We start from the raw sequence: 27070 nt of genomic DNA on the forward strand, positions 1-27070 counted from the left end.
ACGTGTGTTCCATCTACAAACCCCAAAACCAGTGAGGTTGGCACGTTATGTAGATCGTAAATCAATCAATCAATCAATGTTTACTTATATAGCCCTAAATCACTAGTGTCTCAAAGGGCTGCACAAACCACTACGACATCCTCGGTAGGCCCACATAAGGGCAAGGAAAACTCACACCCAGTGGGACATCGGTGACAATAATGACCCAGTGGGACGTCTGTGACAATGATGACTATGAGAACATGCTACTGTGAAAGATCAATCCATAATCCATAATCCAACACAGTCGCGAGAGTCCAGTCCAAAGCGGATCCAACACAGCAGCGCGAGTTCCGTTCACAGCGGAGCCAGCAGGAAACCATCCCAAGCGGAGGCTGATCAGCAGCGCAGAGATGTCCCCAGCCGATACACAGGCGAGCAGTACATGGCCACCGGATCGGACCGGACTCCCTCCACAAAGGAGAGTGGGACATAGAAGAAAAAGAAAAGAAACGGCAGATCAACTGGTCTAAAAAGGGAGTCTATTTAAAGGCTAGAGTATACAAATGAGTTTTAAGGTGAGACTTAAATGCTTCTACTGAGGTAGCATCTCGAACTGTTACCGGGAGGGCATTCCAGAGTACTGGAGCCCGAAATGAAAAAGCTCTACAGCCCGCAGACTTTTTTTGGGCTTTGGGGATCACTAATAAGCCGGAGTCCTTTGAACGCAGATTTCTTGCCGGGACATATGGTACAATACAATCGGCAAGATAGGATGGAGCTAGTTATGGATAAAAAAACAGAATACAATGATTTGCAAATCCTTTTCACCTTATATTCAAATGAATAAACTGCAAAGACAAGATATTTAACGTTTGAACTGAGAAACATATTTTTTTTGCAAATCATAAACTTAGAATTTAATGGCAGCAACACATTGCAAAAAATTTGGCACAGGGACATTTTTACCACTGTGTTACATGGCCTTTCCTCATGGGAGACAGGTCTGGACTACAGGCAGGCCAGTCTAGTACCTGCACTATTTTACGATGAAGCCACACTGTTGTAACACGTGGTTTGGCATTGTCTTGCTGAAATAAGCAGGGGCGTCCATGATAACGTTGCTCGGATGGTAACATATGTTGCTCCGAAACCTGTATGTACCTTTCAGCATTAATGGTGCCTTGACAGATGTGTAAGTTACCCCCATACAATCACAGATGCTGGCTTTTGAACACCCCGGATGGTTCTTTTTCCTCTTTGTTCCGTAAGGCACGACTTCTACAGTTTCCAAAAACAATTTGAAATGTGGACTCGTCAGACCGCAGAACACTTTTCCACTTTGCATCAGTCCATCTCAAATGAGTTCGGACCCAGTGAAGCCGGCAGCGTTTCTGGGTGTTGTTGATAAATGTCTGTGGCTTTGCATAGTAGAGTTTTAACTTGCACTTACAGATGTAGCGACAAGCTGTAGTTACTCACAGTGGTTTTCTGTAGTGTTCTTGAGCCCATGTGGTGATATCCTTTACACGCTGATGTCGCTTTTTGATGCGGTACCACCTGAGGGTTCCATAGTCACGGGCATTCAATGTTATGTGCAGTGATTTCTCCAGATTCTCTAAAACCTTTTTGATGATATTACGGACCGTAGATGGTGAAATCCCTAAATTCCTTGCAATAGCTGTTTTTTTTGTGTGTTTTTTTACAAAGCCTACTAGAACAGCAGTGATTATCATTGTGAGGTAGAACACTAACAGCACAGCAGTTGATCACTTATTCACTTTTCTGTGATTAATATTTAATGTCCTTTGAAGTGTTGCACGATGTAGTGAAGGCAATGACAAATTGTTTGCGTTTACATTCATATTCTCCTCCCTCTCGCGCAGGCCACAGTCACCCCATGGACATGCCGGGCCGGAGCCCGTACGACGAGAGGGACAGCGGAATCGCCAGGTCAGGTAGGGTCGACACATTTTCAGATTTCAAGACCGTACCGACGCACTGACTTTTTCAGCCAGAGTTAACAAAAAAACATTGGAAATCTTGTAAAAACAAGCAGTTAAAGTTATGGATAAAAAAAACCTAGGCACTATTATCACTGTGCCATTTTAAAAAATAAAATAAAAAAAAAATACAGTATTTTAAACTGGGACAGTCTTCACACATTAGCAGACTTAAAAATGACATACAGTGGGGTAAAAAAGTATTTAGTCAGCCACCGATTGTGCAAGTTCTCCCACTTAAAAAGATGACAGAGGTCTGTAATTTTCATCATAGGTACACTTCAACTGTGAGAGACAGAATGTGAAAAAAATAATCCAGGAATTCACATTATAGGAATTTTAAAGAATTTATTTGTAAATTATGGTGGAAAATAAGTATTTGGTCAACCATTCAAAGCTCTCACTGATGGAAGGTTTTGGCTCAAAATCTCACGATACATGGCCCCATTCATTCTTTCCTTAACACGGATCAATCGTCCTGTCCCCTTAGCAGAAAAACAGCCCCAAAGCATGATGTTTCCACCCCCATGCTTCACAGTAGGTACAGTTCTGATCAAAATTATTCAACCCCCACACAATTTTGGTGTTTTAGCAAGTTGGACATTTATTCCGTATTTTGTTTATAGTCATATCAAATAAAGAAGCATTAAATAGACGAATGCAACTTGAATTACATTATATTTTGTAACATACCAAACAGTGTCATTTCTCTTAATATCTCATTGACACAATTATTCAACCCCTTGAAGATCATAATTCTTAAGAACAGAATTTGAATAAGGTCTTTTCAATCAGGTGTTGAAAAGACCTGTAGATGTGATTAGAACAATAACGAGCAACAATTAAACTGATTGAAAAAGACTGTGACGCTCAGCTTCTTGTAGATAGTCAATGGTGTATTTGCAACATGGTGAAGTCCAGGGAGTGGTCAAAGAAGTCAAGAGAGGAAGTCATTTCTCTTCATAAGAAAGGATATGGATATAAGAAAATAGCAAAGACATTACACATTCCAAGAGACACAGTTGGGAGCATAATTCGCAAGTTTGAAGCTAAAGGCACAGTGGAAACACTACCTGGGCGTGGTAGAAAGAGGATGCTGTGTGTGTACAGTGGTGAAAAACCCCCGTGTAACAGCTGAGGAACTACAACAGGACATTGCAGAGGGGGGAACGCAGGTTTCATCCCAGACAATAAGGCGCGCACTACGAGATGAAGGCCTCCATGCCAGAACTCCCAGGCGCACCCCACTTCTGACTACCAGGCACAAGAAAATTTGCCAAAAATCATCTGGACAAACCCCAAAGGTTTTGGGAAACTGTTCTATGGAGTGATGAGACAAAACTGGAACTCTTTGGGCCTATGAATTAACGTTATGTCTGGAGGAGAAAAACTGAAGCTTACAAAGAGAAGAACACCTTTCCTACTGTTAAGCATGGTGGGGGGTCAATCATGCTCTGGGGCTGTTTCTCTGCCTCAGGTACCGGGAATCTCCAGCGCGTTCAAGGCATTATGAATTCTATTTCCTAGCAGGATATATCAGCTGCAAATGTCATGAAGTCAGTGACGAAGCTGAGGCTTGGGAGACGTTGGACCTTCCAACAGGACAAGGATCCCAAGCATACCTCCAAATCAACATCAGAGTGGTTGCAGAAGAAGGGCTGGAAGACTCTGGAGTGGCCTTCACAGTCGCCAGACCTAAATCCTAATAGAAAAGCTGAGGTGGGACTTGAAGAAGGCAGTTGCAGCACACAAGCCCAAGAATATGAATGAACTGGAGGCCTTTGCCCAAGAGGAATGGGCTAAAATACCTGTAGATGCTTGCAAGAAGCTTATGTATCACCTTTGAAGGATGTCATTACTGCCAAAGGGTGTTCTACTAAGTACTAAAGATGCATGGAACTAGGGGGTTGAATCATTTTGTCAATGAGATATTAAGAAAAATGTCCTTTTTTGGTATTTTGTAAAATACAGTGTTACAATTTAAGTTGCATTTGTCTGTTTGACACATCTTTATTTGATATGACTATAAACAAAATACGGAACAAATGTCCAACTTGCTAAAACACCAAAATTGTGTGGGGGTTGAATAATTTTGATCACAACTGTGTGTGTGTGTGTGTGTGTGTGTGTATATATATATATATATATATATATATATATATATATATAATTTTTAAAAATCCCAAATTTTTAGTGTCAGACCAATTTTTTTTTTTTTAGATTTGATATTATAAAATAAATTAATGTATTTAAAAACCCTGTAATAATTCTCATGTTTGTTAAGACAAGCTCTCGGCATTAACCTAGGCTGTGATTGGCTGCCTGAACTTTGCAAACCCCACCCCTTTTGTTTACACTTTCTCACAACAGTAAACGGTTTACTTTGTTACACGCAATGTACGTTTATATGTACGATAATAAACCACGACGGTATGGAAAAGCCAGGGTGAACATGTCCGGTGAAAAGTGGGGCGTACGAAAACTGATTTATAGTAACGCTCTGTTATTTTTATTATTGTTATTGTTATTATTATATCAATGCAGGCACACGTTTTAAACTTTGAGTTGACCAAATGGATGATATATTCATACATGCAAACACAAGCAATATGTTAATCATTGGTCAAAGGGAATGACCGGAATGAGAATCAGCACCTCCAAGTCCGAGTCCATGGTTCTCGCCCCCGGAAAAGGGTGGAGTGCCATCTCCGGGTTGGGGAGGATACCCTGCCCCAAGTGGAGGAGTTCAAGTACCTAGGAGTCTTGTTCACGAGTGGGGGAAGAGTGGATCGTGAGATCGACAGGCGGATCGGTGCGGCGTCTTCAGTAATGCGGACGTTGTATCGATCCGTTGTGGTGAAGAAGGAGCTGAGCCGGAAGGCAAAGCTCTCAATTTACCGGTCGATCTACGTTCCCATCCTCACCTATGGTCATGAGCTTTGGGTCATGACCGAAAGGATAAGATCACGGGTACAAGCGGCCGAAATGAGTTTCCTCCGCCGGGTGGCGGGGCTCTCCCTTAGAGATAGGGTGAGAAGCTCTGCCATCCGGGAGGAACTCAAAGTAAAGCCGCTGCTCCTCCACATCGAGAGGAGCCAGATGAGGTGGTTCGGGCATCTGGTCAGGATGCCACCCGAACGCCTCCCTAGGGAGGTGTTTAGGGCACGTCCAACCGGTAGGAGGCCACGGGGAAGACCCAGGACACGTTGGGAAGACTATGTCTCCCGGCTGGCCTGGGAATGCCTCGGGATCCCCCGGGAAGAGCTAGACGAAGTGGCTGGAGATAGGGAAGTCTGGGCTTCCCTGCTTAGGCTGCTGCCCCCGCGACCCGACCTCGGATAAGCGGAAGATGATGGATGGATGGATGGATGGTCAAAGGGTATCATGTTTAGTGTTAATAATGGCGTAACGCCATGTTGTCTGTTAATAGGAGCTGGTGTCCATTTGATATTATCGCTGGATCTGTTTGTGCGAGAATGACGACAGTCTTTATACATTAGCAAGGATTAATTCTGAGCATCGTGTGTCTTGCCAGCGTCACTCAGTAGCCTCCTGATCACCCCCTTCCCGTCACCCGGCTCCTCGCTGACCAGCAGCTGCGCATCCAGCTACCAACGCCGATGGCTGCGCAGCCAGACCACCAGCCTGGAGAATGGAGTCTTCCCTCGATGGTAAGGCACACACTCAAACACACACAGTTTATTTGTTTTGCACACTTTAAAGGCCTACTGAAACCCACTACTACCCACCAGGCAGTCTGATGGTTTATACATCAATGATCATGCCAATAAGGCCTTTTTAGTTTACTAAATTACAATTTTAAATTTCCCGCGGAGTGTCCTGTTGAAAATGTCGCAGAATGCTGACGTGCATGCGTGACGTCACGGACTGTTAGGAAATATTAGCGCTGCGCACACACACACCTAAAAGTCGTCTGCTTTAACGGCATAATTGCACAGTATTCTGGACATCTGTGTTGCTGAATCTTTTGCAATTTGTTCAATTAATAATGGAGAAGTCAAAGTAGAAAGATGGAGTTGGGAAGCTTTAGCCTTTAGCCACACAAACACACGGTGATTCCTTGTTTAAAATTCCCGGAGGTGAAACTTTACTATGGATCACAGCGAACATGGATCCCGACCTCTTGTCAACCAGCAGTTTTCGGTGAGGAAAAATTGTGGTAAAAAGTCGCCACTTACCGGAGATCAGCTCTCCCGTCCAAAGGCAAAGCCTAGTAACTCACTTCTTGCCGATTTTGAGAAAACAAAGGAAAACCAATCCATCTTGATGCTGTCTTACAAAGATCTACAACGTCATCAAACGTATAGATGTTTTCTTGAGCGTTCATTTTCTTGCCGATTGAGCCATGGATTGAATCTGCTTTCATGAACGTGTGCCCTTTCTCCAGATATTTTATCACAATCTCGGGTGGGCACCGTTCTGCGTTTGCACATTGGGCAAGAGCCGTGTACAGCGTCCCGTTTTTATTTTGACCTCCACAGTTATCTGGCCAAAAGAGTATGCAAGGGGAAGAATCAAGAACAATACATTTAATGAGGGTGCTTGCAACGTCCTGGGCCAATCTTCCAAATATCCCCTGGTGCCATAATATCACATAATCAGGTTGACCGTCGGCCCCCATTCCTGCAAATGTCTCATTTAAGACACTAAAGCGACTGACAAAGAAGCTCCGATTGGTCCCTTGAGATACTAGGTTTTTCTGTTGTATCTACGCGGTTATGTGGTAGTTGCTAGGTCCTGCCATGCGTGTAACAGCTTACTTACGGAACAAATTACAATACCGCATACACTAATGTAAAGCATATCACCTAGGAACTCCAAAATTATTATCAGCTCAGTTTTGACCAACATTTAGTTACTGGGTTTTGCCTTTGGACGGGAGAACTGAGCTTGTGCAGCTGCCGTCAACTTCCATCAGACACTGGCGTCAACACACCCGTGGATACACCCTTCCGACTATCAGGTAATATTAAACTCACTAAAACACTAGTAACACAATAGAAAGATAAGGGATTTCCCAGAATTATCGTAGTTTGAGACCCCTGTATTAGAGGCTCCAATTACCTCACATCAAATATGCCATTTTGAAATATTTTGGGGGGAAATAGGTTGATTGGCAACACTAAAATTGGCCCTAGTGTGTGAATGTGAGTGTGAATGTTGTCTGTCTATCTGTGTTGGCCCTGCGATGAGGTGGCGACTTGTCCAGGGTGTACCCTGCCTTCCGCCCGATTGTAGCTGAGATAGGCGCCAGCGCCCCCCGCGACCCCGAAAGGGAATAAGCGGTAGAAAATGGATGGATGGATGGATGGAAAATATTGCATATATTGTCTGTTTGCCATATATTTGACAAAAAGGGAATAAAACTAACAAAAAGAACAGAATAAAATATAAACATTTTTTAAAAAGACGTATAGATTAGAAGTGTTAAAAGTCAAAAACAATCTTTTAGTTCTAACACTTTTGTGAGTGGGGCGGTTTTAGATCCTTGATCATTTTAGTGTTTTTTTTTTAGAGTCATTGCTCTAAAAATAATAATGAATCATAATCAATGTTCGTAATTATTGAACTGTGAGAGGCTCCAATTAGTTCACATCAAATATTCCACTTTGAGATTTTGGGTGGGAAATATTGCTCATTTTGTGTTTTTTCCAAACATAACTGTGTTTTGTTTGACAAAAAGTGCATAAAACATTAAGAAAATATACATGTATCTTTATATGGTGGCCATGTACTGCTCGCCTGTGTATCGGCTGGGGACATCTCTGCGCTGCTGATCCGCCTCCGCTTGGGATGGTTTCCTGCTGGCTCCGCTGTGAACGGGACTCTCGCTGCTGTGTTGGATCCGCTTTGGACTGGACTCTCGCGACTGTGTTGGATCCATTGCGGATTGAACTTTCACAGTATCATGTTAGACCCGCTCGACATCCATTGCTTTCCTCCTCTCCAAGGTTCTCATAGTCATTATTGTCACCGACGTCCCACTGGGTGTGAGTTTTCCTTGCCCTTATGTGGGCCTACCGAGGATGTCGTAGTGGTTTGTGTTGTGGTTTGTGCAGCCCTTTGAGACACAAGTGATTTAGGGCTATATAAGTAAACATTGATTGATTGATTGATATCAACATATAGACCCGAAGAGGATCTGCAGGTTTACTGTAAGTGTTGAATAGAGAATGTAAAAAAAATAATAATACATAACTTATTAACATTTTTATGATTATATGCCCATGGGTCCCTGGGAACAAACTTGAGGGGAAAGGTTTTTAAAAGTTGAAAAAAAGCTACCGTATATATTGTATTGGTTTTAACAATGGAAAATATCAAAATGGCAATACCTTAATAATAACTCATACAGCCAGTGTATATATATATATATATATATATATATATATATATATATATATATACACAGTGGGGCAAAAAAGTATTTAGTCAGCCAGCGATTGTGCAAGTTCTCCCTCTTAAAATGATGACAGAGGTCTGTAATTTTCATCATAGGTACACTTCAACTGTGAGAGACAGAATGTGAAAAAAAAATCCAGGAATTCACATTGTAGGAATTTTAAATAATTTATTTGTAAATTATGGTGGAAAATAAGTATTTGGTCAACCATTCAAAGCTCTCACTGATGGAAGGAGGTTTTGGCTCAAAATCTCCCGATACATGGCCCCATTCATTCTTTCCTTAACACGGATCAATCGTCCTTTCCCCTTAGCAGAAAAACAGCCCCAAAGCATGATGTTTCCACCCCCATGCTTCACAGTAGGTACAGTTGTGATCAAAATTATTCAACCCCCACACAATTTTGGTGTTTTAGCAAGTTGGACATTTATTCTGTATTTTGTTTATAGTCATATCAAATAAAGATGCATTAAATAGACAAATGCAACTTGAATTACATTATATTTTGTAACAAAGCAGGATGTTTCCACCCCCATGCTTCACAGTAGGTATGGTGTTCTTGGGATGCAACTCAGTATTCTTCTTCCTCCAAACACGACAAGTTGAGTTTATACTAAAAAGTTCTATTTTGGTTTCATCTGACCACATGACATTCTCCCAATTCTCTGCTATACAATCCATGTATCCATTTTGGTATAAACTCAACTCGTCGTGTTTGGAGGAAGAATACTGAGTTGCATCCCAAGAACACCACAACAATAACACAAAGCCTCGTGTCAAGCATGGTGGTGGTAGTATTATGTTTTGGGCTTGTTTTGCTGCCATTGGAACTGGTGCTTTACAGAGAGTAAATGGGACAATGAAAAAGGAGGATTACCTCCAAATTCTTCAGGACAACCTAAATTCATCATCCTGGAGGTTGGGTTTTGGGCGCAGTTGGGTGCTCCAACAGGACAATTACCACCATACACACGTCAAAAGTGGTAAAGGAATGGCTAAATCAGAATAGAATGAAGGTTTTAGAATGGCCTTTCCAAAGTCCTGATTTAAACATGTGGACAATGCTGAAGAAACAAGTCCATGGGACATGGAACCAAATATTAACATTGCTGTACGTATACTTTTGAGCCAGCAGATTTGGCCACATTTTCAGTAGACCCATAATAAATTCATAAAAGAACCAAACTTCATGAATGTTTTTTTTAACCAACAAATATGTGCTCCAATCACTCTATCACAAAAAAAATAAGAGTTCTAGAAATTATTGGAAAATCAAGACAGCCATGACATCATGTTCTTTACAATTGTATCTAAACTTTTGACCATGACTGTATATGCACTAACTGTACAGACAAAGCTTTCAAGTTTACGCTGTACTGTTTTGGGCACCCTTTTGCGGAGCGATAAACAGAAAAAAAGGGACTAGATTCCATCTCTGCTCTCTCAGCATAACTCTGTGTCTCTCGTCCACGAGCAGGTCGGTGGAGGAGAGCTTCAACATGTCCGACGAGAGCGGCGGGCAGAGCCTGGGCGCAGCACGCAAGAAGAAGATCGCCATCGGGGTCATCTTCACACTGTCCACAAACCCCGAGGAGAACAACCGCTTCCAGGACTTCTTCTTCTCCCACTTTCCGCTCTTCGAGAGCCACATGAACAAACTAAAGAGCGCCATCGAACAGGTGAGTGCGCTGGTAGCCCGTTCCATCCATCCATCCATCCATTTTCTACCAGCAAGGGGTGCTGGAGCCTATCTCAGCTGCATTCAGCCGGAAGACTGTGTACACCCTGGACAAGTCGCCACCTCATCACAGGGCCGGAAGCCAGTTTCATACCTTCGAATCAAATCCAACTTTGTTTATAAATATACAGTGGGGCAATTGATTGATTGATTGATACTTTTATTAGTAGATTGCACAGTACAGTACATATTCCGTACAATTGACCACTAAATGGTAACACCCGAATAAGTTTTTCAACTTGTTTAAGTCGGGGTCCACATTAATCAATTCATGGTAATTCATGGCAAACATGTATTTAGTCAGCCAGCGATTGTGCAAGTTCTCCCACTTAAAATGATGACAGAGGTTTGTAATGTTCATCATAGGTACACTTCAACTGTGAGAGACAGAATGTCGAAAAAAAGTCCAGGAATTCACATTGTAGGAATTTTAAAGAATTTATTTGTAAATTATGGTGGAAAATAAGTATTTGGTCAACTATTCAAAGCTCTCACTGATGGAAGGAGGTTTTGGCTCAAAATCTCACGATACATGGCCCCATTCATTCTTTCCTTAACACGGATCAATCGTCCTGTCTCCTTAGCAGAAAAACGGCCCAAAAGCTTGATGTTTCCACCCCCATGCTTCACAGTAGGTGTGGTGTTCTTGGGATGCAACTCAGTATTCTTATTCCTCCAAACACGACGAGTTGAGTTTATACCAAAAAGTTCTATTTTGGTTTCATCTGACCACATGACATTCTACCATGTGCTCTCAGGCAAACTTCAGACGGGGCTGGACATGCACTGGCTTAAGCAGGGGGACACATCCGGCACTGCAGGATTTGATTCCCTGTCGGCGTAGTGTGCTACTGATAGTAACCTTTGTTACTTTGGTCCCAGCTCCCTGCAGGTCATTCACCAGGTCCCCCCGTGTGGTTCTGGGATTTTTGCTCACCGTTCTCATGATCATTTTGACCCCACGGGATGAGATCTTGCGTGGAGCCCCAGATCGAGGGAGATTATCAGTGGCCTTGTATGTCTTCCATTTTCTGATAATTGCTCCCACAGTTGATTTTTTCACACCAAGCTGCTTGCCTATTGTAGATTCACTCTTCCCAGTCTGGTGCAGGTCTACAATTCTTTTCCTAGATACCAAGTACAAGAGCTTATCAAGTCGATACTACTATGATTACATCAATATTTGTTATTGTCGCAAAATCTTATTTCCTTTTTTTTTAAAGTCACATTGGGAAATGCGTACCTGGTCACATGAGGACTTTGAATATGACCTGTATATATCATATGATCCTGTAACTACTTGGTATCGGATCGATACCTATATTTGTGGTATCATCCAAAACTAATGTAACGTATCAAACAACAGAAAAATAAGTGATTATTACAATTTATCATAAGTGTAGCTAGAACATGTTAAAACAGAAAATAAGCAGATATTAACAGTAAATGAACAAGTAGATTAGTAATCAATTTTTACAGCTTGTCCTTTATTAATGTTGACAAAATAATCAAATGATAAATGACATAAAATGTTACTGCACATGTCAGCAGACTAATTAGGAGCCTTTGTTTGTTTACTTACTACTAAAAGACAAGTTATGACTAGTATTTTAACTATTTTATTGAAGGGCAAAATGGTTCTTCGATTGCAACAATAAACAAATGCAATGTACACATTTGTTAAAATAAAGCTAATAATGCCTTTTTCAGGTCTTTTTTTATTGAGAAAAATATCAAAAAGTTTCAAAATACATTTTGGTACTGGTACGAAAATATTGGTATCGGGACAACCCTAGTGCATAATTACAAATTTAGAAACAGTATGTCAGAATAATTGTATCTAAGTTATCACACAACTTTGTGTTGCCATGAGTTCCCGGCGAGACCACTAAGGCTCTCTTTGATTCTACCTCAAAGAGCTTGTAAAACTCCACTGTGTAGGATAGGGAGCAACATAAGGGTGTCGGTTTCTTTGATGTATTGTAATCCACAGGGAGAATTTGTCCAGGCACCTTTTCTTTTAACTGTTTTACGACCATTTCTTTGAACTGTTTTGTAACCAAAGGCAATGGCTGTTTATGACCCCACTCCCCTAGAAACAGCTATTGCCATGTAATCAGGAAAGTCCAAATAAAAGGGGAGGCGTACAATCTTTCGTCAGAGCGTGGTGGAACACTGTACAAGGGTACAGTTGTCAGGTTCAGACACTGATGACATCTATTAAACAAGACAAAAGGCAAGGATTAAATTTGGACTCGGATCCGAGGAGAGACATGGACCCTGTACTGTCTGTACAGTTCCTGCAGCAAGCTCTGACGAAAAAGGTTTTCGTCCCCTCTTTTATTTGGATATTCAATGTTTACGCAACAACACATGTCACAACAGAAATGGGGAGTATGTAAACTGTCATTGTTTTCGGTCACGTTGAATACAAAAGAAGAAGATGCCTCAGGCTTGGGCTTGTCCTGGATTCAGCTTCGGCGGGTGTTTGAGGACAATAGAAAACCCCTCTCGTCGCATTTAACCCCTGCCACTAAATATCGCAGTGGCAACAAAGCCAGCTTTTATTTGTATTCAATGATATAACAATATACTTGGCCCCGTCAAGTGCCGCGACCGCCTTCTCAAGACAGTTCCTTGTCGGGTTTCCACTGCGGCTGTACTCAAAGCCTGTGTGTTTGCCCGGGGCGTGTTGCTTAAACGTGGTCGAGAGAGAAATCGGCGGCACGACCGTCATGGTAGAAGCGGAATCCTCCAAGACCTTGCTTGTCCGAACAAGGACAGCTCTCATCTGTTCAATGGAAACTCAGAGAGTGGAAAGTTTTTTGGATAATTTACACAGAATGTTTCTAACAGGTGTACGCACTCTCCTCATTGAGCCAAATGTAAGTCTGTCTCTGTTTAATTCCTTGCTTCTTGTCTTGTTTAATATATGTCTTTAGTGTTTGAACCTGACACAGTACCACTGTTCTTAAAGCACAATTCTGGCTACTGAGCTGCCAGGCTTAAGTGCGGGGCAAACTAAATGACACAACAAGCTTAATTTGGCCCACGGGCTCCACTTTGGGCATCCCCGCCCTAAATGAAAAGTGTCACCTTGCTGAAAGTGTGTTATGTCATCCTGCAGGCCATGAAGCTGAGCCGGCGATCAGCTGACAGCAGCCAGAGGGCCTTGGCTTACAGCCGCATGGTGGACGGGCTGAACGATTTCAGGTAGACCACAATAACTTATCATCATGTCGCACCACTTCCATGACCTTTGAGGGACATTAAAACTATCGCACCACCATGACAATAATCCACATAATTACAGACAAAAAAGTAGCACATACTTTATTTTACTTTATTTACTTTACTCTAACACAATTTTATTCATTTTTAAACACTTCTATCCTTTTCTTTCCCTGGAGGAAAACATGTAACCTGGTACAGAAAGTAAACAAACTATCAGTAAATGCTCAGATATGGACAAAAGGATAGGATATAAGTTGGGAAATTGTGTTAGATGTAAATATAAACAGAATACAATGATTGGCAAATCATTTTCAACCCATATTCAGTTGAATATGCTACAAAGACAACATATTTGATGTTCAAACTGATAAACTTTTTTTTTTTTTTTGCAAATAACCATTAACTTTTGAATTTGATGCCAGCAACATGTGGCAAAGAAGTTAGGAAAGGTGGCAATAAATACTGCTAAAGTTGAAAAATGCTCATCAAACACTTATTTGGAACATCCCACAGGTGTGCAGGCTAATTGGGAACAGGTGGGTGCCATGATTGGGTATAAAAAAAGCTTCCTAAAAAATGCTCAGTCTTTCACAAGAAAGGATGGGGCGAGTTACACCCCTTTGTCCACAACTGCGTGAGCAAATAGTCAAACAGTTTAAGAACAACGTTTCTGAAAGTGCAATTGCAAGAAATTTAGGGATTTCAACATCTACGGTCCTTAATATCATCAAAAGGTTCAGGGAATCTGGAGAAATCACTCCACGTAAGCGGCATGGCCGGAAACCAACACTGAATGACCGAGACCTTCGATCACTCAGACGGCACTGTATCAAAAAACCGACATCAATCTCTAAAGGATATAACCACATGAGATCTGGAACACTTCAGAAACCCAATGTCACTAAATACAGTTTGTTGCTACATCTGTAAGTGCAAGTTAAAGCTCTACTATGCAAAGCGAAAGCCATTTATCAACAACATCCAGAAACGCCGCCGAGATCATCTAAGATGGACTGATGCAAAGTGGAAAAGTGTTCTGTGGTCTGACGAGTCCACATTTCAAATTGTTTTTTGAAATATTCGACATCGTGTCATCCGGACCAAAGTGGAAGCGAACCATCCAGACTGTTATCGACGCAAAGTTGAAAAGCCAGTATGTGTGATGGTACGGGGGTGCATTAGTGCCCAAGGAATGGGTAACTTACACATCTGTGAAGGCACCATTAATGCTGATAGGTACATACAGGTTTTGGAACAACAAAGGCTGCCATCTAAGCGCCGTCTTTTTCATGGACGCCCCTGCTTATTTCAGCAAGACAATGCCAAGCCACATTCAGCACGTGTTACAACAGCGTGGCTTCGTAAAAAAAGAGTGCGGGTACTTTCCTGGCCCGCCTGCAGTCCAGACCTGTCTCCCATTGAAAATGTGTGGCGCATTATGAAGCGTAAAATACGACAGCGGAGACCCCGGACTGTTGAACGACTGAAGCTCTACATAAAACAAGAATGGGAAAGAATTCCACTTTCAAAGCTTCAACAATTATTTTCCTCAGTTCCCAAACGTTAATTGAGTGTTGTTAAAAGAAAAGGTGATGTAACACAGTGGTGAACATGCCCTTTCCCAACTACTTTGGCACGTGTTGCAGCCATGAAATTCTAAGTTAATTATTTATTGCAAAAAAAAAAAAAGTTTGAGTTTGAACATCAAATATCTTGTCTTTGTAGCATATTCAACTGAATAAGGGTTGAAAAGGATTTGCAAATCATTGTATTCCGTTTATATTTACATTTAACACAATTTCCCAACTCATATGGAAACGAGGTTTGTACAGGATAGGCAACATTCCCCAAAAAAGTGCAGTTCCCTTTTTAAAAATGAAATGCTCTCTCATCTATAACAATGGAAGGGTATTGTTTACTTTTTAACCTCAACGGTACCGATTCCCGGTACCTGGGACTTTATTCTTGCACTTAACACTAGTCATTTTTGGTACAGTGCTTCCTAAAGGGAAACCGCACGGGGCGTGAAGGCAACAGTTGACGCGTGGATGAGGCCCTGTAGCCGTCATTAAGCGTTCAAGAATAGCCCCACGCTGACTTGTACTTCCCATACACTTCTTTTTACTCCCCAGTCCATAAACCTTCACATAGTCCAGGTAACGTTCTCACTTTCTCCCTCCCGTACGGCTTGGAAAGCACTCCAATGTTTCCACATGCCAACAGTTATTGCTTTATGTTGTGTTTCAGTTAGGTTATTTTTTTTACACGTTTTAACATGACTACTGTATTTTCCGGACTATAGATAGAGTGCACCCACTACATATTAGATTGGAAAAATATTGTTCCATTTATTAGCCGCACCGCAGATATACAGTCGCCATAAAAAGTTTACACACACTTGTAAAGAACATAATGTCATGGCTGTTTTGAGTTTCCAATACTTTCGACAACTCTTATTTTTTTGTGATTGGAGCACTTGTTGGTCACAAAAAACATGCATGAAGTTTGTGTTATGATCCGCTGCCCGGATCGTATTATGATTAGATTTGTTGAGTCTTTTGTGTTTTCTGTTGGTTTTTGACTCCTTCGGTTCCTGTTTGTGCACCTCTCAGTTGGTTACCATAGTTACTTATTCTTTTCACTTGCCGCTTGTTCCGGACGCACACCTGGTTTTGTAATCACTGACATTATTTAAGCCTACCTTCTCCCGTCAGTCAGTCTGGCTTCCTAGTTTGTTTTCTTACAACAAGTTACGACTTCTGTTTTCCTGCTCGCTACCTGCTAGCTTCCACGCTAGGCTCTTTGTTTTCTAGCCCCCATGCTAGCTCTTTTAGTTTTTTGCCTTAAGTGCTAAATGCACGTTTTTCTTTGTCAAAGTCTGATTTATTTTTAATTAAATCATTTATTCCTACCTTCACGCTGTGTCCGAGGCTCGTCTGCATTCCTGGCACCACGACGCGACTCGGTCGTTACAGTTTGGTTCTTTTATGAATTTATTACGGGGCTACTGAAAATGTGACCAAATCTGCTGGGTCAAAAGTATACATACAGCAATGTTAATATTTGCTTACATGTCCCTTGGCGAGTTTCACTGCAATAAGGCGCTTTTGGTAGCCATCCGCAAGCTTCTGGTTGAATTTTTGACCACTCCTCTTGACAGTTTTGGTGCAGTTCAACTAAATGTGTTGGTTGTCTGACATGGACTTGTTTCTTCAGCATTGTCCACATGTCAGTACTTTGGGAAGGCCATTCTAAAACCTTAATTCTAGCCTGATTTAGCCGTTCCTTCACCACTTTTGACATGCGTGTGGGGTCATTGTCCTGTTGGAACACCCAAGACCCAAAGCACGGGCTCAAGATTTTAGGTTGTCCTGAAGGATTTGGAGGTAATCCTTCTTTTTCATGGCAAAATGAGCAGGGGTGTAACTGTACGTGTATTTGTATTGAACCATTTTGGTACGGGGGTTTCGGTTCGGTTCGGAGGTGTACCGAACGAGTTTCCACATGGTCATATTAAGTAGCGTACCGCACGTTGTGTAAACATTACACACCGAGGCACAACACACGGCATGCTATTAGCGACCGGGCTACGATAGACTGACCATACCTCCTCTTTTCACCGGATATGTCCTCTTTTGCGGGGCTGTCCGGGTGGAGATTCTTAATTGCCTCAAACGTCAGGCATTTTAAGTTAGGGTTGCGTGTGTTTTCAATGTACGTTCAGAGTTAAGAAGGGGTTAAAAACAAAACAAATTGTGCACGCAGTAGCATTCATGAGGGAGGGGCAGAGACAGAGAAAGCGAGAGAGTTATGATAATCGAGCATGCGTCGCCAGGCTCTGCTTTTTATCCATAGATTTATCAGATTTTATTTTTTATTATCTATAGCAGGGGTGTCAAAATTTGCCCCGCAAGCCATTTGCGGCCCACAGCTAATGTTTTAAAGGCCCACGGCACATTATAAAAATACTATTAAAATAAACAAAAACGTAAACAAAAGTGAAATAAAAAAGCTTAAAGGCTAAATGTAATTTAGAAAAAGTTGCAACGTTGACTAATAAAACAAAGCTGTTTTTTTTTCTTTCAAACTGTCATTGCTCAAAACAAAATATTGAATCAAAATCAATATTATGAAATATTGACCCATCCAAGGTTCCGATTACTTCACATCAAATATTCCACTAAGAAAAATATTTTTGGTGGAAGATTTTGCAAATTTGGTAAATAAATAACCCAAAAATTTATATTTTGTTGTTTTCTTACTGTACCGAAAATGAACCAAACCGTGACCTTTGAACCGAGGTACGTACCGAACCGAAATTTCTATGTACCGTTACACCCCTAGAAAGGAGTAATTTACACGGAAATATATTTGTAAATGTTTATTTACATACCTTAATTGTTTACAAACAGTATCTGTAACACCGCAGTAAAACGGCTGATCAAACAAAACAGAAGTCATCGTCATGGACACGCTAGCTGCGTAAGCTTGATTGATTGATTGATTGAAACTTTTATTAGTAGATTGCACAGTTCAGTACATATTCCGTACAATTGACCACTAAATGGTAACACCCAAATAAGTTTTTCAACTTGTTGAAGTCGGGGTCCATGTAAATCAATTCATGGTAAGCTAGCTCTACAATCAGCTAAAGAGACTCACTAACTCCCTGGTGACCTCCTGGTGAATTCACTCAGGATTTGTTTAAACCGAAACTATACAAAAAGAATGCCATTGTAAGTTAATAACACAGACACTCGTAAACATGTTAGCGTATTAGCTAATGTTACATATGCTAGCTTCATTACATTATGATAGCACGTCCAGATACTATGCATGAAAACACTCCTTTGGACATCACACATGGGACGGTTTAGTTAGTATACATTGTTTTGGTTATATTGTAAAACGTACATACGTTGCTCGGAGTGATGAATGAAGAATTTATACGAGTAGAAACTGTATTGACGGCTAAAAGACGTAACAGCACTTTAACTTCCGGTTCAAAGCTCAGTCTAAACAGAAGGGCACTGCAGCATCTCCAATGAGAAAACTAGTCTAAAAGATGGCACCATTGGACAAACAACATTTATTTAATTTCTAATCATTTATTCTCTACCTCGAGACAGACAAGTGGTATAAAATGGATGGATGATCAAAGCAATGGTGGAGAAAACTATTTCCCACCTGAAGTAGGGTTTTTTTATTTTTTTTGGAGTCATTTACACGGAACAGCACTTTTACTTCTGGTTCAAAGCTCAGTCCAAACAGAAGGGCACTGCAGCATCTCCAATGAGAAAACTAGTCTAAAAGATGGCGCCATAGCACAAACAACACACATTTTCTAATTTATTTAGAAAATTGAACTATTTAATTTCTAATCATTTATTCTCTACCTCGAGACAGACAAGTGGTATAAAATGGATGGATGATCAAAGCAATGGTGGAAAAAATTATTTCCCACCTGAAGTAGGGTTTTTTTTTTTTTGAGTCAGTTATACGAAACAGCACTTTTACTTCCGGTTCAAAGCTCAGTCTCAACAGAAGGGCACTGCAGCATCTCCAATGAGAAAACAAGTCTAAAAGGTGGCGCCATAGCACAAACAACACACATTTTCAGTGTCTTTCGATAGATAGTACTTTATTGCGTGGCGCGATTAGGAGAGTGGCCGTGCCAGCAACCTGAGGGTTCCTGGTTCAATCCCCATCTTCTACCAACCTCGTCACGTCAGTTGTGTCCTTGAGCAAGACACTTCATCGTGGTTAGGGCCTTGCACGGCAGCTCCCACCATCAGTGTGTGTGAATGTGGAAATAGTGTCAAAGCGCTTTAAGTACCTTGAAGGTAGAAAAGCTATACGAGTATAACCCATTAGCCATTTATTAATTCCTTCATAGATAGATAGTATTTGCTTCATTTTTATATGTTTTTAAACCATGTGCATTATGGCCGTCAGCGAAGAAAACTCCATAGTTAGTCGCACTGTTTTATAGGCCGCAGGGTACTAAGCGTAGGAAAATCAATCAATGTTTACTTATATAGCCCTAAATCACTAGTGTCTCAAAGGGCTGCACAAACCACTACCACATCCTCGGTAGGCCCACATAAGGGCAAGGAAAACTCACAGCCAGTGGGACATCGGTGACAATAATGACCCAGTGGGACGTCGGTGACAATGATGACTATGAGAACCTTGGAGAGGAGGAAAGCAATGGATGTCGAGCGGGTCCAACATGATACTGTGAAAGTTCAATCCATAATGGATCCAACACAGTCGCGAGAGTCCAGTCCAAAGCGGATCCAACACAGCAGCGAGAGTCCCGTTCACAGCGGAGCCAGCAGGAAACCATCCCAAGCGGAGGCGGATCAGCATCGCATCTCCACAAGGGAGAGTGGGACATAGAAGAAAAAGAAAAGAAACGGCAGATCAACTGGTCTAAAAAGGGAGTCTATTTAAAGGCTAGAGTATACAAATGAGTTTTAAGGTGAGACTTAAATGCTTCTACTGAGGTGGCATCTCGAACTGTTACCGGGAGGGCATTCCAGAGTACTGGAGCCCGAACGGAAAACGCTCTATAGCCCGCAGACTTTTTTTGGGCTTTGGGAATCACTAACAAGCCGGAGTCCCTTGAACGCAGATTTCTTGCCGGGACATATGGTACAATACAATCGGCAAGATAAGATGGAGCTAGACCGTGTAGTATTTTATACGTAAGTAGTAAAACCTTAAAGTCACATCTTAAGTGCACAGGAAGCCAGTGCAGGTGAGCCAGTATAGGTATATATGTATGTATATATGTATATAAAGGTATATACAGTACAGGTATATATGTATGTATATATGTATATAAAGGTATATACAGTACAGGCGTAATGTGATCAAACTTTCTTGTTCTTGTCAAAAGTCTAGCAGCCGCATTTTGTACCAACTGTAATCTTTTAATGCTAGACATGGGGAGACCCGAAAATAATACGTTACAGTAATCGAGACGAGACGTAACAAACGCATGGATAATGATCTCAGCGTCTTTAGTGGACAGAATGGAGCGAATTTTAGCGATATTACGGAGATGAAAGAAGGCCGTTTTAGTAACGCTTTTAATGTGTGCCTCAAAGGAGAGAGTTGGGTCGAAGATAATACCCAGATTCTTTACCGTGTCGCCTTGTTTAATTGTTTGGTTGTCAAATGTTAGAGTTGTATTATTAAATAGAGTTCGGTGTCTAGCAGGACCGATAATCAGCATTTCCGTTTTTTTGGCGTTGAGTTGCAAAAAGTTAGCGGACATCCATTGTTTAATTTCATTAAGACACGCCTCCAGCTGACTACAATCCGGCGTGTTGGTCAGCTTTAGGGGCATGTAGAGTTGGGTGTCATCAGCATAACAGTGAAAGCTAATACTTTGGACTGGACTCTCGCGACTGTGTTGGATCCATTGTGGATTGAACTTTCACAGTATCATGTTATACCCGCTCGACATCCATTGCTTTCCTCCTCTTCAAGGTTCTCATAGTCATTATTGTCACCGATGTCCCACTGGGTGTGAGTTTTCCTTGCCCTTATGTGGGCCTACCGAGGATGTCGTGGTGGTTTGGAAAAGATGGCGGCTTATTGTCCAGAATTTGCTGATATGTTATTATACATTGAGTACCAGCTGAGTGCAGCTGGGATAAGCTCAAGCACGCCCCGCAACCCCGAAAGAGACAAGCGGTAGAAAATGGATGGATGGAGTATTTGTGTTTCCAAGCGTGTTGTTTTTCAGTTTTTTTGTTTGTTTGCTGGCCTCTGGCTTGGTGGATCCCGATATAGACGCCTTTGACTTTTATGCCCACGTGCTCTCTGGCCAAGTGAACAGCTTATCTTTGTCAGCATGCGTGGGCATGTTGGGCACCCTCCAACCTCTGCCCACGTCAGAGTGGCGTGGGCGTGCGAGGGCAGGAGAGGTGAGAGAGAGAGACTCCCCCTTGTAATGTTCCATGAAGTCAAAGGCAAAGGCCATCACGCCTAAATTTAGACGCGGCGTGAAAGTGAGAGTTTTGTGTTTTGTTTGCCACCTGAGGTAGGCGTGCTGACAGCGGGCGTACGACTTTGGGCGACCATCAGGCGGGCTGCTGGCGGCTGCACAAATGTAGACTCTTTAATTCCATTAGTGGAAACACTCATCGCAATATCGATTAGTTTGGTTGTCCCTTCCCTTTCAACGGTGTAGCCAAGATGGCGACTCTTGACCATTTTAAAACGGGGGTGTCCAAACTTTTTCCACTGACGTCCACGCACTGACAAATCAAAGCATTTGGAAATTTTGCATTTTCACAACCAATACATTAAAAATAGCCGGTTTTGTGATAGTTCGGGTGCATTATCATGCCAATATAAGAAATTATGTATCACTCCGATTAACATTAGAAAAATAGATCAATTGAAGAGGTTAGGGTGAGTAAATCAAGCGTTTCTTTTTTTTTAAAATCATATATATTTTGCATTTTCAAAACGAATACAATAAAAATTTACTTTCTTAAATAGAAAAAAACATTCTGTTTTGTGATAGTTTAGGTGCATAATAAAGCACATTAAAAATAGCTGGATGCACTGTAGGCAGGTTAGGGTGAGTAAATCAAACGCTTCTTTTTCCTTAATCGACGTCCCACTGGGTCATCATTGTCACCGATGTCCCACTGGGTGTGAGTTTTCCTTGCCCTTATGTGGGCCTACCGAGGATGTCGTAGTGGTTTGTGCAGCCCTTTGAGACACTAGTGATTTAGGGCTATATAAGTAAACATTGATTGATTGATTGATTAATCGTGTCCTAAAATCTCCCTGAGCTAATTGTAAACAAACACGGCATCCATTGTTTGACTTTTTCACTGTGTTAGAGGAAGATATGCATATTTTTATGCATAGATCCATTGAAGAGGTTAGGGTGGGTAAATCAAGCGCTTTTTTTTTTTCTAATGATGTATATTTTGCATTTTCAAAACAAATACAATAAAAATACACTTTCTTAAATAGAAAAAAACTGCATGTTTTGTGATAGTTCGGGTGCAGTATCATGCCAATATGAGGAATTACGTATTACACCGATTAACATTAGAAAAATAGATCAATTGAAGAGGTTAGGGTGAGTAAATCAAGTGTTTATTTTTTCTAATCATGTATATTTTGCATTTTCAAAACAAATGCAATAAAAATGTACTTTCTTAAATAGAAAAAAAAACAGCCTGTTTTGTGATAGTTTGAGTGCATAATGAAGCACATTAAAAATAGATGGATTTACTGTAGGCAGGTTAGGGGGAGCAAATCAAACGCTTCTTTTCCCCTTATCGTGTCCTAAAATCTCCCTGAGCTAATTGTAAACAAACACGGCATCAATCGTTTTGGACTTTTTCAGAGGAAGCTATGCATATTTTTATGCATAGATCCATTGAAGAGGTTAGGGTGGGTAAATCAAGCGCTTCTTTTTTTCTAATGATGTATATTTTGCATTTTCAAAACAAATACAATAAAAATACAATTTCTTAAATAGAAAAAAACGGCCTGTTTTGTGATAGTTCGGGTGCATTAGCATGCCAATATGAGGAATTATGTATTACACCGATTAACATTAGAAAAATAGATCAATTGAAGAGGTTAGGGTGAGTAAATCAAGCGTTTCTTTTTTTTTAAATCATGTATATTTTGCATTTTCAAAACGAATACAATAAAAATGTACTTTCTTAAATAGAAAAAAACATTCTGTTTTGTGATAGTTTGGGTGCATAATAAAGCACATTAAAAATAGCTGGATGCACTGTAAGCAGGTTAGGGTGAGCAAATCAAACGCTTCTTTTTCCTTAATCGTGTCCTAAAATCTCCCTGAGCTAATTGTAAACAAACACGGCATCAATCGTTTGACTTTTTCACTGTGTTAGAGGAAGATATGCATATTTTTATGCATAGATCCATTGAAGAGGTTAGGGTGGGTAAATCAAGCGCTTCTTTTTTTCAAATGATGTATATTTTGCATTTTCAAAACAAATACAATAAAAATACACTTTCTTAAATAGAAAAAAACTGCATGTTTTGTGATAGTTCGGGTGCAGTATCATGCCAATATGAGGAATTATGTATTACACCGATTAACATTAGAAAAATAGATCAATTGAAGAGGTTAGGGTGAGTAAATCAAGCGTTTATTTTTTCTAATCATGTATATTTTGCATTTTCAAAACAAATGCAATAAAAATGTACTCTCTTAAATAGAAAAAAAAACAGCCTGTTTTGTGATAGTTTGAGTGCATAATAAAGCACATTAAAAATAGATGGATTTACTGTAGGCAGGTTAGGGGGAGCAAATCAAACGCTTCTTTTCCCCTTATCGTGTCCTAAAATCTCCCTGAGCTAATGGTAAACAAACACGGCATCAATTGTTTTTGGACTTTTTCACTTTTTCAGAGGAAGCTATGCATATTTTTATGCATAGATCCATTGAAGAGGTTAGGGTGAGTAAATCAAGCGCTTCTTGTTTTCTAATGATGTATATTTTGCATTTTCAAAACAAATACAATAAAAATACAATTTCTTAAATAGAAAAAAACGGCCTGTTTTGTGATAGTTCGGGTGCATTAGCATGCCAATATGAGGAATTACGTATTACACCGATTAACATAAGAAAAATAGATCAATTGAAGAGGTTAGGGTGAGTAAATCAAGCGTTTATTTTTTCTAATCATGTATATTTTGCATTTTCAAAACAAATGCAATAAAAATGTACTTTCTTAAATAGAAAAAAAAACAGCCTGTTTTGTGATAGTTTGGGTGCATAATGAAGCACATTAAAAATAGATGGATTTACTGTAGGCAGGTTAGGGGGAGCAAATCAAACGCTTCTTTTCCCCTTATCGTGTCCTAAAATCTCCCTGAGCTAATTGTAAACAAACACGGCATCAATCGTTTTGGACTTTTTCACTTTTTCAGAGGAAGCTATGCATATTTGTATGCATAGATCCATTGAAGAGGTTAGGGTGAGTAAATCAAGCGCTTCTTGTTTTCTAATCATGTATATTTTACATTTTCAAAACAAACACAATAAAAATACACTTTCTTAAATAGAAAAAAACAGCCTGTTTTGTGATAGTTTGAGTGCATGATAAAGCACATTAAAAATAGATGAATATACCGTAGGCAGGTTAGGGTAAGCAAATCAAACGCTTCTTTTCCCTTAATCGTGTCCTAAAATCTCCCTGAGCTAATTGTAAACAAACACGGCATCAATTGTTTGACTTTTTCACTGTGTCAGAGGAAGATAAGCATATTTTTATGCATAGATCCATTGAAGAGGTTAGGGTGGGTAAATCAAGCGCTTCTTTTTTTCTAATGATGTATATTTTGCATTTTCAAAACAAATACAATAAAAATACAATTTCTTAAATAGAAAAAAACGGCCTGTTTTGTGATAGTTTGTGTGCATTTTCATGCTAATATAAGGAATCATGTATCACACCGATTAACATTAAAAAAAAAAGATCCATTGAAGAGAAATGACTTATACTGTATTATAGGCAGGTTAGGGTGGATAAATCAAGCGCTTCTTTTTCCCTAATCATGTGCTAAAATCCCCCTGAGCTAATTGTAAACAAACACAGCATCGATCGTTTTGGACTTTTTCACTGTTTCGGAGGAAGACAAGCATATTTTGCATTTTCAAAACAAATGTGTCAATATGTGGACTGTGGTGGCGTTCGTTTTCTCGGAATGCAAAGGAAGGTGACGGGACATGGCGTGAAGGTAAATACATGATTTTAATCTTAACTCAAAAGCTACAAACTAAAGGCACTCACAGTGGAGGCACACAACGCGGGGAACAAAACTTATACTTAAGCATAAACTATGGACATAAAACAAACAACACTTACTGTGACATGAGCAGAGCAGCATGAACAGAGAACATCAGTACGATCTATGGCATGGACGGAGCAAAAACAAGAGTGATGACACCAGAACGACCAACAGAAAATGACAGGCTTAAAGGGGAACATTATCACAATTTCAGAAGGGTTAAAAACAAAAATCAGTTCCCAGTGGCTTGTTTTATTTTTGGAAGTTTTTTTCAAAATTTTACCCATCATGGAATATCCCGAAAAAAGCTTTTTAAGTGCCTGATTTTCGCTATCTGTGAAGCCACCGTCCATTTTCCCGTGACGTCATCCAGTGATGCCAATACAAACAACATAACGGATATAGCGACATTAGCTTGGATTCAGACTTTGATTTCAGCGGCTTAAGCGATTCAACAGATTACGCATGTATTGAAACGGATGGTTGGAGTATGGAGGCAGATAACGAAAACGAAATTGAAGAAGAAACTGAAGCTATTGAGCGAATAGCTATTGACGCTATTCGGCCATGTCTGCCTTAGCATCGCCGGTAAAATGTGCAGACCAAACGATAAGGGCTTTCGCATCTTGTGACACGAGCAATTTAAATCCGCCGATTGCTAAGTGTTTGTTTGGCATTAAATGTGGGTGGAGGGAAACACTGGATGCAAATATAGCTACAAATTTACATTCAGCCAGCCTAAATAGCATGTTAGCATCGATTAGCTGGCAGTCATGCCGCGACCAAATATGTCTGATTAGCACATAAGTCAATAACATCAACAAAACTCACCTTTGTGATTTCGTTGACTTTATCGTTGGAAATGCATCTGCAGGATGTCCATACATCTCTGTGCCTTGTCTGCCTTAGCATCTCCGGTAAAATGTGCAGACCAAACGATCGGGACTTTCGCATCTTGTGACACTGGAGCAACTTAAATCCGTCGAGTGTTTGGCATTAAATGTGGATGGAGGGAAAGGCTGGATGCAAATATAGCTACAAATGTACATAGATCTAACCTAAATAGCATGTTAGCATCGATTAGCATGCCGTGCTAATCGATGCACACTCTACGTAAAACCAACTTGAATCCGTCCCTGATCGTGTTGTTACACCCTCCGACAACACACCGACGAGGCATGATGTCTCCAAGGTACGGAAAACAGTCGAAAACACGGAAAATAACAGAGCTGATTTGACTCGATGTTTGTAATGTGTTTGAGAAAATGGCGGATTGACTACCTAGGTGACATCACGTTGTGACGTCATCGCTCCGAGAGCAAATAATAGAAAGGCGTTTAATTGGCCAAAATTCACCCCTTTAGAATTCGGAAATCGGTTGAAAAAATATATGGTCTTTTTTTCTGCAACATCAAGGCATATATTGACGCTTACATAGGTCTGGTGATAATGTTCCCCTTTAAATGGTGACATGATTAACAACAGGTGCGTGACTCCACACAAATGAGGCAGGTGAAACTAATGATTTTTATGGAAACTCAAACAAACCAGGCTGCGCAAAAACAAGAACTAATGAAGTCGAAAACAAAACAAACATAACTAAACAGAACTTGATTACAAGACGTGACAAAATGCAATAAAAATATACTTTCTTAAATAGAAAAAAAAACAGCCTGTTTTGTGATAGTTTGGATGCATTATCATGCTAATATACGGAATACGCCCAAAAACATTACAAATAGATACATTGAAAATAAATTAAATAAATAAATGATAAATGGGTTGTACTTGTATAGCGCTTTTCTACCTTCAAGGTACTCAAAGCGCTTTGACACTACTTCCACATTTACCCATTCACACACACATTCACACACTGATGGA

At 40.5% G+C, this 27070-nt stretch overlaps 1 protein-coding gene across 3 annotated transcripts in view; it reads left to right on the forward strand.

Moving 5' to 3' along the window:
- Positions 1-27070, forward strand: part of fnip1 (folliculin interacting protein 1) — a 145590-nt gene that overhangs the window by 72633 nt on the left and 45887 nt on the right. For all 3 annotated transcript variants that reach the window (XM_061891512.1, XM_061891514.1, XM_061891513.1), the window contains 4 exons: positions 1866-1937; positions 5518-5653; positions 9884-10085; positions 13272-13357. In XM_061891512.1, coding sequence (XP_061747496.1) covers positions 1866-1937; positions 5518-5653; positions 9884-10085; positions 13272-13357 — 496 coding nt within the window. The remainder of the gene's footprint in view (positions 1-1865; positions 1938-5517; positions 5654-9883; positions 10086-13271; positions 13358-27070) is intronic.

The sequence above is a fragment of the Nerophis ophidion genome, linkage group LG28, assembly GCF_033978795.1.
Source record: "Nerophis ophidion isolate RoL-2023_Sa linkage group LG28, RoL_Noph_v1.0, whole genome shotgun sequence".
NCBI classification, from domain to species: Eukaryota; Metazoa; Chordata; class Actinopteri; order Syngnathiformes; family Syngnathidae; genus Nerophis; species Nerophis ophidion.